Below are 13,940 nucleotides of genomic sequence, written 5' to 3'. Positions count from 1 at the left end.
GTTTATAAATTGAACATTTTTAAAATTCCTGAATGCATTTTTAAACACAACAATGACTTTCTTTTAATGTTATTCACCTCCCCAAGGCTAAGAAGGACACTACAGTTGAGGAGACTACTGTATTTTGGTTACAACCCTCTCTCAACTCTTTAACTTCAAAATCTTGACAAACACAAGTGCTTAAAGAAACAGTTGAGCGCAGGTCAAATTTGGAACTTCTTTCTAATGAAGCGAGCGCTCTACTACTACATTACTACTTTATTGGTACAGACATATATACTCTACACTACTACCACATTAGTCCAAACATGTATATCCCTGACCAAATGGGCACAGAAGATAGAAAAGGTAAGTTATACAATACATCTGTGAAAACATTAAAGCATCTGCTAAAGTATAAAGATGTATATCAAATGTCAATTCTGAATAATTATTGTTTAGATTGATCGGAGTCCTAAAAGTCATATACCTGATATAGTCACAATTGAGATTGATCAGAGCTCTTCTAGCTTTTTAGAAAAGGCAGTAAAAATCCGCTTTAGATGTCTGGCAATAATTGACCGTCAACAATTGACCATCAACAATTGACCATCAACTATTGACCGTCAACAATTGACCGTCAACAATTGACCATCAACAATTGACCGTCAACAATTAAACGTCAACAATTGACAGTCAACAATTGACTGTCAACAATTGGCCATCAACAATTGACCACCAACAACTGACTGTCAACAATTTACCGTTAATAATTGACCATCACTAATTACCCATCAATAATTGACTGTCAAAATTAACTGTAAAAAGTCATTACAGACTTCGGTCCATGAAGTTCGTAGTTGGTGATAAAAAGGTTGATAGAAACCTGATTTTTGTTTGATGCTTTTGATGCAGAGGAGGGTTTCATGGAGCTATTAACTCCAATTAACAGTTAACTGTTAACTGTAACAAGATATTGTATAATCTTAGATACATATAGGTGATATTCTAAAATGATTGTTGACAGTTAATACCTATTATTATATGTTTGAAAGATTTAAAGTGTGTTGGAGATTACTGTTTTGGTAATTTCCTTAATCCCAATGTCAAGCATTCTATTGCTAGAAAAAAAGACTTTATTACCTTATGGTAACAATAATAACTTTCTATGTTGTGTGAAAGGTGTAAATGTAATCTTTTACTAAGAGTTAGCAAAATATTATAATTGCATCTTACCTGTAACATGGAAAGTGCACATCATATTAGTCAACATTGTTCCTTTTTGTGAAGAAAGTCAATGTGGCCTAGCTTAATTTGCAGAACAAACTAGAGAAGCTTTTCACTCCAAGTTTAAACAAATTAGGGCAAGGTATAAAAGTTATAAGTCACAATGACCACGGTGAGAACTTATAAAGACATTTTCAGACTTCTCATTAAGAAGAAGATAACTGTATCTTGAAAACCGTACTAAATATACAAATATCATTTAATAATTTAGTTACATAAAGATCCGTAAAAATAATTAGCTTCATAGATTTTGTCATAAAATTTATTTTCTGCCTTCAAATCACCTTGAGGCCAACATCGTATCATTGGATGCACATCTAATGATGGCATCGGATGAACATATTTACTTTATAGAATTTGCTTAAGTCAATATTAACAAGAAAGATAAAATATTTTCTAGCAAGAAAAGTACAAGATATTCTAAAAATAAAACCAACCAACCCTCTTATGCTAGAAACCCTCTTATAGCTCTAGAATTTTAAAATAAAGCCAACCAACCCTCTTATAACTATAGAATTTTAAAAAGGTTCAATTTTTTAATTTTGTAATAAATATCTAAACTAATAATAAATGGCAACTTTTTTTTTAAGTTAGATAAATTATGAATTGTGGTCAATTTATGACACAGTATCTGAAGGACTGTGAAATATTTAAAATTTAAAGTTTAAATATTAAATTACAACTTAGGCACCATGCCACTTGGGCAAAGTTTTCTTTTATGTATAGTTATAAAAACTTTTGAAAACTGTTAAAAACTAATTATTAATTTTTTAAAGTTTAAATATTAAATTACAACTTAGGCACCATGCCACTTAGGCAAAGTTTTCTTTTATGTATAGTTATAAAAACTTTTGAAAACTGTTAAAAACTAATTATTAATTTTTTAAAGTTTAAATATTAAATTACAACTTAGGCACCATGCCACTTAGGCAAAGTTTTCTTTTATGTATAGTTATAAAAACTTTTTAAAACTGTTAAAAACTAATTATAAATTTTTTAAATTTTAGCATTTTTCTCATCCCAATAATGACACAATTTGGAGAAATACTTCTATTGAACAGTTGTGGCCAGTATTAATGTTTGTTGGAGGATTATTTTTCTGCATTTTTTTTTGGAAGTCTGCTTCTTCTTGGGATTTATTTTTATGGCGCAGAAATATCATTTTAATTATCTTCTTCTGTTTTGTATTAAGCATTCCTTGGGAGTGGTATAGGTAATTAAGCATTTATTTTTATAGCTAAAGTATTTTTAATTTTTTTTTTTTTTTACTTTTTGTTAAGTTTTTCTTGCAAGTGGTTTACGTTGTTATTCCTAAATAAATATATCTCATTCAATCAATTAAAAATAAATAAAAAAACAAGATCAAATATAGACTGGAATTGATGTCTTCAAATTGTGATTATTTTCAGATACTTTGTGAAAATATTTATGCATGGAGTGCAATTATTACTTCAAGGGGCAATTTTAGCAACATAAATATGACAGACATATTTTTTATTTATTTTTCTGCTACTTTGAGTAGATTTCAAAGGTAAAATCAAAAAATTAATATGATTACACTTGATAGAAATCAAATAAAGGTTACACTCCATTTACACACAACTTTTATAGTTACTTTTGAAAACTGCTAAGGTATATTATATACCTTAACAGTTTTCATATAATCAATATGTAATATATTGATTATATGGAGAAAAATCATGTGCATGCAAGGTCCTAAAAAATAGTAATATACCAAAAATTGATTTTTGCAGTTAATGCAAAAGTCAATTTAATTTTATATAACAAACTTTGGCTTTATGTATGCTCACTTGATGCCTATAGGTGCAGTGTTAGGGTCAAATACATTTGATCAAATACAAATACATTCTAGATTCCTAAAATACAAATTCAAATACAAGTATTTGTAATCAGCATTTTCCAAATACAAATGCAAATACAAATAATTATATTTTAAGTTGAGAAAAAATTGATTTTAAATTTTTTTTTAAACTTTAATTATATTTATGACTTAAGTCTTTAATTAACGAACTTTTGTTTAAAATAATAGAATTGTTCTTAATTTTAAGAAAAAATGTCACCCTTTTGTTTAGAAAAAAAAAGGTTTAGAAAAGTAAGTTTTGAAAAAAAAAAAGAAAAGGTAAATCTGAGGTGGTCTCTACCCCATTTATAAAATTTATTTTTTCAAAATATTAACAAGTTAACCATGTACAAATTACACTTTCTGTTAAGCTGCTATTTTTTATACATATTGCGTATCTTTTTAACCTATTCTTTTGTTATTTCCTATTTCTTTTGTATTGCATGATAATTGTATGACTTTTTAACTGATTTTATTGTGTTTTTGTAATTATATTATTATTAGTTTGTACAAAAATAATTATATTTGTATTGTTTTTTTTTAAAAACAATACAAATATAATTATTAAAACACCTATATAGGTCTTTTAACAAATTTTAAATATTTAATTTTAACTGAAAATGACTAGTGTTAGTCGAAACATGTATTGTTTTTTATTAAAAAAATAGTTTTAAAAATTAGAAAATTTGTCTTGTTTATGAATATATATATATATATATATATATATATATATATATATATATATATATATATATATATATATTATATATATATATATATATATAAATTCATATATATACATATATGTATATATATGAATATATAAATATATATTCATATATATACATATATATATATATACATATATATATATATATATATATATATATATATATATATATATATATATATATATATATATATTCATATATATATATACATATATATATATATATATATATATATATATATATATATATATATTCATATATATACATATATGTACATATATGTATATATATATACACACATTGTTATTGTTATTATTATTATTACAATATACACATAAAGTGTAAACAAAATTAAATTCTTTTTGATCCACCACTGCTTATAGTAGCCAGTCGACATGATCTAGATGCTATTTTTGTTTTATTGTTCTAAATATTTATTGTACCAATAATCAATACTGTCAAGAGTTTATTTTTTCCCTGAATCTTATGTAGATATTTCTTTACACCATAATCAAGCTCTTTTCATGGAATGTTCAGATAAGCCAAATATCTCATTTTCACATTTTAAGTCAAAAGCAACATAAAAACTGACACATTGCAAATTCAACTTTTTTATAATTTGCCTCAAATTACAATTAGATTCAGAAATATTATCAACAATAGCTAGAAATTGTAATCATTGAACACTTCAAGAACTCATCTAAATCATTATTCTTATGACAATCAAAGATATTGATATTCACTTCAAATATGAACCACCACCATCTAATTAAATTCTTATAAAGGCTGAAATTGGGCCTAAACCATTTAGTTTTAACAAGTCTAGCACATCAAGTCTGATGTAATTCGAACATATACAAGATTTCTTAAATTTACATGATCTATATAGTCAAGAAACTCATACTTCTGTATGTTGTAGTAGTTAGAAATATAATCTTCTTATTCAGAAAGATGATCAAAAATATTAGGCTCTATGGAAAGTTTACTTTCTAAACCTTTTCGTAGAGTAGCAACCATGTCTTTTTGTTTTATTTAGAACTTCTTTTTGCTTTATTTTCTGGCCCATTGTGACTTTAATAGGATTTTCCCCTGTAGATAAACAAAAGTAGATCCATCAATCAAATTTTCTGCAGCCATTTTACTTTTTTATTCTAGATGCAACCTAAATATAATTTGCACTAAAATAGAATTTTTATAAAAAAATTTTTTTTACGTACTATCAAAAAAAATTTTTTTTTTCATGTTCAGCTTAAAGTGAACCTAGTCGGAATACTAATTTAGCTCCTCATTCACCACAAGGCCTTTCTCCTTTTTAAAGTCTATAAAAATTCCTTCTGCACCCAGGATAAACAACTGATGAATAGCATTAGCTGTTCATCAAATATCCTGGAAAGATAAACAGCTGAATTTGTTCCTTTAAGATTTAAAACTGACAAAACTTAGCGGTCTTTTTGGTTTGCAATGAAAAACATTTTTGCTTAAAAAATAATAATAACAATATAGACTCTCTTGTAGAGTCTAAGGTAGCCTATTTAATAACAATACAGCCTATTATTACCAAACACAAATACAAATGTGTATTAGACCCGAACCCTGTACTGTTGTCAAGATGACAATAAAATAAACAATAAAATCGTAAATAAAAACTTTACATTGTTAAAAATCACAAAATAACTTGGTAACGTCAAATTAAAACAAAAAATCTTGCTAAATTAATCTTAAGTAATCGTGCTGAATTGGTGGAAAAAGTCTGTGAAATCATTGGTATCGATGCAAATTTTACTATGAGAATGTTGGCTGAGGAATTAAATACAAGTAAAAAAAGACATTGTTGAAACTGTTGAAAACGATCCAGACTATCTTGATTCGATCATAACTGGTGATGAGTCATGGTGCTTTAAATATGACCCTGAAACTAATGCTGAATGGAAGTCCCAAAGGCGAGCCAAAACCAAAAAAATTGCGTTTCTAGAAGTCTCGAATCAAGACAATGTTGATTACTTTTTATTATTTGAAGGGTATTGTCCACAAGGAATTTATTCCAGAAGGTCGAACTGTTAATGGAGAATACTATTTAGGCGTTTTAGATTGTTTGTGGAAAAGAATTTGTCGTGTTAGACCTGAATATCCAACAGGAAAACAACTGTTTTTATTGCACGACAATGCACCGCCTCACAAGACCAAAAAAGTGAACGAATTTTTGATGAAAAACGGATTTCTCTCATCAACCACCCTCCATATTCGCCTGATCTATCACCATGTGACTATTTTCTTTTTCCAAAACTGAAAACCAAGATGAAAGGAGCATTTTATGATGATATCCCAGCCATTCAAGCAGCTGTAACCGAGATGCTGAAGAACATTCCTATAAATGACATAAAAAAATCTATGCATGTGCTGGTTGATCGTGCCAAACGTTGTATTGAGTCTGATGGAACCTATTTTGAATAAATAATAACTTTCAATGATGATATAATGTGTGTTTTATTTTATATCCAAAAAGTTCGGATATTTTTGGGACACACTGTGTATATGCAATGCTTTTTAAAAGGCAATTGCAAAAAAAAAAAAAAAAGAGCGCCGATTTAAATGCAAATGTTTTTGATTAGATTCAACTATTTGATATTTATCAAATTATTACACTCTAAATCATATTGATAAAAAATAAGATTATTACATTTTAAATTATTGCTTAATAGTTTTGATTTTTTGTAATGATTTATATATTTTATATATTAATTTACTTATAAAGCTAAGGTTGCGTCTTTTTATCGTGCTCGCCATTTTCTCTCTCCTAATTCCATTCTCTACCTCGTATATAACTAATCTCGTATTCGTCCCTGCATTGATATTTAAGTTCTAAATATAATTTCAATTTCCAATTTTACTTAGTTCTTGAAGCATTGATATAATTTCTAATTTTAATTTTACTTCTTTTGAATCAGTTCTGATTAAATTAATTTCAGTTCAGTTCTCATGATTTCAATCATTTTAATTCTTATTTCAGTTTCTAAATCAGTTCATATTTTACTTCTATCAAATTTCGCAGCAATTAGTAGTCTTAACGACACATTTTTTTGAAAAAATTAAAGTGCAATCTTGAAGTTTATGAATTTGGGTAACTTGTACTTGTTGCATTCATTAAAAAAAAAAAATCTTATGGCTCCTTCCGGGGCCTTAAAAAAAAAAAAAAAATTACCCCACCCCGAGGTAAGTTGGCGCAAACTATAATAAAGATTACAAACGTATTAGTGAGTAAAAATTTATAAAAATTTTTTAATATTTCTGTGAGTTAGAAGCAGTTAGTAGTTCGAATATGAAGCCAAAACAACACCCCACCTTTGTTCCTGGTAACAAAATCCCATAAAAAAAATTTTTTGTAAAAAATAAATTAAAAAATTTTTTTTTTGTAAAAATAAATTTTTTCAATATTGTTACAAATAATAATTAAAAAAAAAAATTGATTTTATAAAGATATTTTTGTTTTTCAGCTTCCCCTGTGAAAATTTTACCAATAAACCCCAAAAGCTTTTCAATAAACTGCCTAAAGATCCTGAAAAACGACAACTACTAAAAAAACCTGACAGTAAATCTTCAGCCAAAATTGCAATCTTGCTATACTTGCTTTTGTTTTGTTTCCAAAAGAGCAGACCGTTACTTGGCAGCGCTTCATCACCGCTTATGTCAACCAAATACCTTGACTGCTGACTTGCAACAGTGATATTGTCTTGGTTATAAATCTTTCCTTCTTTTGTAAAGATTTTATTTGACAAGAACTTAAAGCGCTTTATGGCAGCAAATTCACATTCAGATTTGACTCAGCAGCAGCTTGTAATTCTTGTTCTACTCCACAAACTTTTATTATATACATCTTTGCTGCATGGAGCAAGGTGTCCATTTCCGGTGTGAGTGTAAAGACAGCAATGGTTGGATCTAACAAACATGCAGCAGACGGAAGAGGATTAAACGTATCTGAGTCCGGCTGCAGAATTGATTGAAACCGTTGACGTAGATCTCCAAGAAGATTCGCTGTCAAAGACTTGTTGGTAGGATATTCTTGTAAATGGCATTCCAAATTGAGTATAGATGGTAGAACCTGTGAAAGAGACTGGGCATTGGTCTGAAGTATATCTGTTTGTACTGCAAATGGTTCCGAAAGTGAAGAAATGTTTTGAAGACGAACCCATTCACTTGCTTTGAATGTGTCGATTCCTAAATTTAAGTAAACTATCTGTAATTAAAGTTTACTAATAACAATTGTAATAACTAATAATTGTCATTGATATACGTCTCTTTTTTCCATGCTGTTGTGATGTGATTTAAAAGGCAGGGTAAAGTCTTTCCGTGTTATTAGTAAACCTAATTTAAAGACTATATGCCCTGTCTTGTTTTTTAATGATAATGACTAATAAACTTACAATTTATTAACATTTTCGTTTTTTTAGTTTAAATAAGGTAAGACACAATTTTGTAGATTTAATAAAATTCCGAAAACAATTTATATAAATTTATAACAATTTATATTATTTTATTATTTACATAAATTTACATAAATAATAAAATAATATGTAGCAATTTCTGTAAGAACTTCATTCACCGATGATTTTCAACAGCCGGTCAATCATCTGATATGTACTGTTCCATCTTGAGGTGCAGTCAGTTATCACAGACTTCCCACACTTGTCAATAAGTTTCTCAATTGCCACACTCGATTTCCTAATTCTTGATACAACTTGTCTCGTTTCTAAGATGGTTGCACTATAATGTTCATAAACTGGTTTTATGAGAAGCTAGAGTGTGTGAGCCATACAGGGCATTCGATGATATGGAATATGATCTGTTAGGAATAAATCAGTTTGTTCTGACTGAGACTGGATCTCTTCCTCATCAGTTTCATGTTCAGACTCGTCAGATTCAAACTCATAAGATTCAGATTCGTCAGATTTCTTAGCTGCATGCACTTCCTGTAAGAGCCTGATGGCTCTTACAGGAAGTGCATGCAGCTAAGAAATAATAAATAGGAATAATAAATTGAATCTATAGATTTTTATTTTATTTTACAACAAAAGATTGGACGCATTGAATTTATACTTAACGTAATGACAAGCACGTGACCAGTTTTGTGGTCCATTAATACATTCTATAATCATTTCAAATATCATCGTTATGGTCAAACATGTGCGCCAATTTCAAACCAAGTATGTAAAATTTGTAAACTAATTGTCAAAAAAAACTAATTATTGTATCAAAACTTTTTTAATATTCAATAATTTTCGTTCGTTAATAATTCTTAATTCTATTCCTATTTTCGTTTTTTGATGCTTATATTCAATTCTATTTCAGTTTTCGTTCTTCAGATATATCCTAATTTTAAGTTTTTATTCACATTAACGAAATCAATTATTTTTACTTCAAATTTTACTTCACGTTAATGAAAATATCACTGCGTCCCTGTATGAAATACTGTTGTCATATTTGGGCTGGTTCTTCTAATGATGCTCTTTCTCTTTTAGACAAGATCCAAAAACGCATTGTAAATGTAGTTGGGCCCGGTCTCTCTGCTAAGCTTGAGCCTCTTTCCAAATGTTGTAAAGTTGCATCTCTTTCTCTTTTCTACAATTACTATTATGGTCGCTGCTCAAAAGATCTTTTATCTCTAGTTTCATCAACCAAAACTCACACTCCCAACTTAATAGTGTTTGCTTGCAGCAATTAAATAAATAAAAACTTCAATATTTATTCACTTTTATTCTGGAATTTTTAATTGTTGTAATAGTTCTTAAAATGCCTGCATTCTTTGACTATAAGAAAATTTAAAACACTTTTTATAAGCAGTAATTTTTTTATAGCTATTTGTCAATTTTTTAATTAAATAAGTAATGTTGTTAACAAATAAATGGATAGTAAGTGTGAAAATGCAAAGACAACGCTTGTCTAAAGAATTTTTTCACGGCGCAATAAATGAGGCTTTTTATGTATATATTTTTGTAATTATTGCTACAAACATATGCTTGTAACAAGTATAAAATCAAATTTATTTAATAAGCAATTTTTTTGATGAATAAACAGATAGCTTGTTCAAAAATAAAAAGCTCTCGTCAGAAACTGTTTAGAGGAGCAGCTTGCATGGCATCCTATGTTCATTATAGAAGAACTCTTCTCCGCTCTTGCACTCATTTACTTCCGCCAAGGCCTGTATATATATATATATGTATATATATGTATGTATATATATATATATGTATATATATATACATATATATATATATATATATATATATATATATATATATATATATATATATATATATATATATATATATATATATATGTATATGTATATATATATATGTATGTATATATATATGTATATGTATGTATGTATGTGTGTGTATATATATATATATATATATATATATATATATATATATATATATATATATATATATATATATATATATATATATATATATATATATATATATATATATATATAAACAACTTTAAAATGTATTCTACAAAATAGAGTGCTCAATATTCTTAAAAGAACAGAGCAATTATAAATTAGTAGAAAATCACTTAACAATTTTTTTTTTCATTTAACACTGTGTTTCATCAATAAAGACTCATTAAAAATGAATGATGAAATTAATAAAAGTAGTAGAAAAAGGTGGGTTCTGGGCCAAAAAAAAGTGCATTTTCAAAAGTGTTGGTCTTAGAAAGTATGGTATTATTGCAACCATTTTCAAAAACTTTTGGCTTGTAAAGTATGGTATTATTTCAACTATAATTTCGATAATAATAAAATTTTTTTTTTTTATTATTAGATAATTTTTAACTAACTTTGAACAAATTCTAGGTGGCTTATAAACATTAAGCGTAAATGTAATATAGCTCAAGCATACTAGTAAATTTGTCCTATTAAAGCAAAAAACTTCCATATTGTCCAATTTGTGCATCCCCAAAGTTTAATGTAACTACTAATCTTCTTCCATTAGCAACACTAGGCATGGAATCGGATTGACTATAATTTCTGTAAAATGAGATAGCAGTTGTAGAATTAATTCCATCTTTTGATTGATACAATAATCCAGATAATTTATTATTAAAGGATTTAAGATTAATGCCGTTCCATGAAGAAATATACAAGTCTTCTAAACCAGTGAGCAGTATATACAGTATATACTATTCACATCAAATCCAGGAAATAATATGTAATTATTTTCGTTATATGGTGTCCAAGGTTATATAACAGAGTTAGTATTTAATAGATGACAATGATTGAGTTATTGATGGAGTTCTTGTAATAAAAGGTTGTAACCAATATGTAACTACATTACTAGTTTTATTGTATAATTGAATTACTAGACTAGAATTAAATGGTAAATCAAGTGTAAAGTATCCTCCTAATGCATTAGCAGTAAGCACATTACAACCTTGTAAAGAGTTTGCATAAAATGGTCCATCAAGTGGAGAAAATAAAAAATCACAGGCTAAACCTATATCATTTATTCCAGTACTATCTGTAGAAGTAGATAATACCTGGTACATTTGTATTAGCATCTGCTCCTACAAATGCTAACCATAGTTTTCTGAGAATACCGGGACCAAAAGGATAAACAAAAATTGTTGTTGCATCAACACCTGTATTTGGTGCAATAGTCTGATTTTACTCCAAGACACGTTAAACTTGAATTTGGTAATGTTCCTAAACCGCCAAAACTATTAACTCAAATCAGCATCATTTGAGTTAATAGGTTCTGCTACATTTATTAATTTAATAGAATTCATATTAATATTACTAGTTGCATTATTTTTTCCATCTTTCCTAATAAACAAGTTAGTAGCTTCAGATGTTGTTAAACCGTTTACAGTTGAAATAGTATTGCGTCTGAATTTATCAACAGACATTTTTATATATATAGAAAAAAATTTTTTACTATAGATTATTAATAGTATTCTGAAAATCATATCCTTCATCTAGTTTTTTAAAACATATAGACACAAGTGTCCACAGAATGAGGTATTTCCAAACTGAACTCTTTCACTATTATAATAAACAGGACTTTTTAAATAATTAACAATTTCAACTGGTGGTGGTTGTGCAAAAGAGTTAAAACTTAGTTGTTTTTTTATCTACGTCTTTGTACCAGCAAATCCAATAAAACCCCTGCATACTTGAATCTCCTGTATTTAATATTCCACATTCTTTTTTTTTGTATATTTTTAGCTAATTCATCTCTTACAAATGTTTAAAATGTTTTAGCTTTAGTTTTTTTGCTGCTTTGATCAATTGAAAATTTGTTAGCGGTTCATTTGGTAAAAATATTCCTTCAACATTGATAAGTTTGTGATAATTGTTATTAATCTTTTCCATTTTTACTTATAAATTGTTTTTTTTCTTCAAAAATAACTCTTTGACCTCTTTGACCTATTTCACCTCGTTTAACTATTTGACTTATAAATTATTATTTTTTTCTTTTTTTAGTTTGTAGTGTCCATATGTTAATGTGTGTATGCCATCTTCTAAAATAACTCTTTTATCGTCTTCTGAGCTTAATGCTATTTTATTGATCTCTTCTGTGTAAACTTCATGTAAATGGGATCTTATTACATGTAAATGGGATCTTATTACAATATTTATTTTTTATGTAATCATAGTGAAATTCATATATTAGTGTTTTGCTTAAATCTAATATAGACATTTCAAAGTAAATTGGTTTGTTATAAAGTAATTTTTTTTTTTTCATATGTATTGCTATTAAGTTTTCATCAAATATTGTTCTACTTTCATAGTTTGGTTTAGATGCTAATTTAATAGCCGCATCTCTGTTTGTAACTAATCTAATATTAACTCTGTTTTCAATATTCTCCTTTTTTTTTTCCAAATACTGAATTATTCATGAGTTTAAAAATGTCTTTTTCAAAATCATTAGTTGCTTTAGTTCTTAGTTTTGTTTTTAGTTCAATTTATTCACTTAACTATGCTCTTTCTTCAAACTTTATACCTCTATGAATTTTTTTAATCTTTAATCCTAATCTTTCATACAATTTAAGATTTTCATAATGAACTATATAATTTTTCTTATTATTCAAGTTAGATTCTAACTTTTCAACTTTATCAACGATTATTCTTTTTGGTGCAGGTGGATAATAATTATGATCATCATGTAGATTTTCAGGGTAATCTAAATCAACTTCTAATATACAGGATTTCCAATATAGGATTTCTAATGGATTTCTAATATACAATTGATTTCCAGTTTACTAACTTGTTTTTATCCATCCATTTAAAACCATGTGTTGGAAGTGGTTTACTCATTGCCCACCTATATAAATTATTAGCATCTAAATATCTAAATATATCTAGATGTTGTTTGTTTTGATCATACTTTCGTACTTATTATTAGAAGTTATGATATCTATTAGATATCTAATTCCACCTCTTATTCCTTGCTTTATCATCAATATCATATCATAATCACTCAGCAAGTTATGATATCTATTAGATATCTAATTCCACCTCTTATTCCTTGCTTTATCATCAATATCATAATCACTCAGCAATTCTAATTTTATTTTTGTTTTCTTTAGTGCTGCATCCCAAGCTAATTCTGGTGATGTATAATACCAAGCAGAATCTAATTTATAACAATTAATACAAACATCTCTAAAATTTTCAAATAGATCAGTTAGTAACATCACATCTGAAATGCTGTACAAATCATGGTAATCTCTAAATGTTTCACAATTAAACTCATTCCATACAATTTGTGCATGTGAGTAATCATCATCACTAATACCTTCATCATTTAACTTTGAGAAGAACGATTCTTTTGGTGGTACTTGTGTTTCAGAAAATTTATTAATAGAATCAACCCAATCATATGGGTACACATCTTTTCTTAGTAACAAATCTAATTTTTTACCTGAATAAAATTTTCCAATATTTTTACATTGATCTTTTGTTAAATTCTTTGATAAACTAAATTAGAAGGCATAAATCTATAACTATCTAAGAAACAGAGTTCACACTTAATTTCAACTTTCTTACCATCTCTAATAAACTCACCAACTTTAAT

At 27.3% G+C, this 13,940-nt stretch overlaps 1 protein-coding gene across 1 annotated transcript in view; it reads left to right on the top strand.

Annotated features, from left to right (window-relative positions):
- LOC100209578 (chloride channel CLIC-like protein 1) overlaps positions 1-13,940 on the top strand; it is a 44,888-nt gene that overhangs the window by 15,532 nt on the left and 15,416 nt on the right. The window contains exon 3 of the mRNA XM_065801243.1: positions 2,274-2,479. Within this exon, the coding sequence (XP_065657315.1) occupies positions 2,274-2,479 (206 nt within the window). The remainder of the gene's footprint in view (positions 1-2,273; positions 2,480-13,940) is intronic.

This window comes from Hydra vulgaris, chromosome 07 (genome assembly GCF_038396675.1).
Source record: "Hydra vulgaris chromosome 07, alternate assembly HydraT2T_AEP".
Taxonomy (NCBI): domain Eukaryota; kingdom Metazoa; phylum Cnidaria; class Hydrozoa; order Anthoathecata; family Hydridae; genus Hydra; species Hydra vulgaris.
This window is presented reverse-complemented; position numbering and strand designations above follow the sequence as displayed.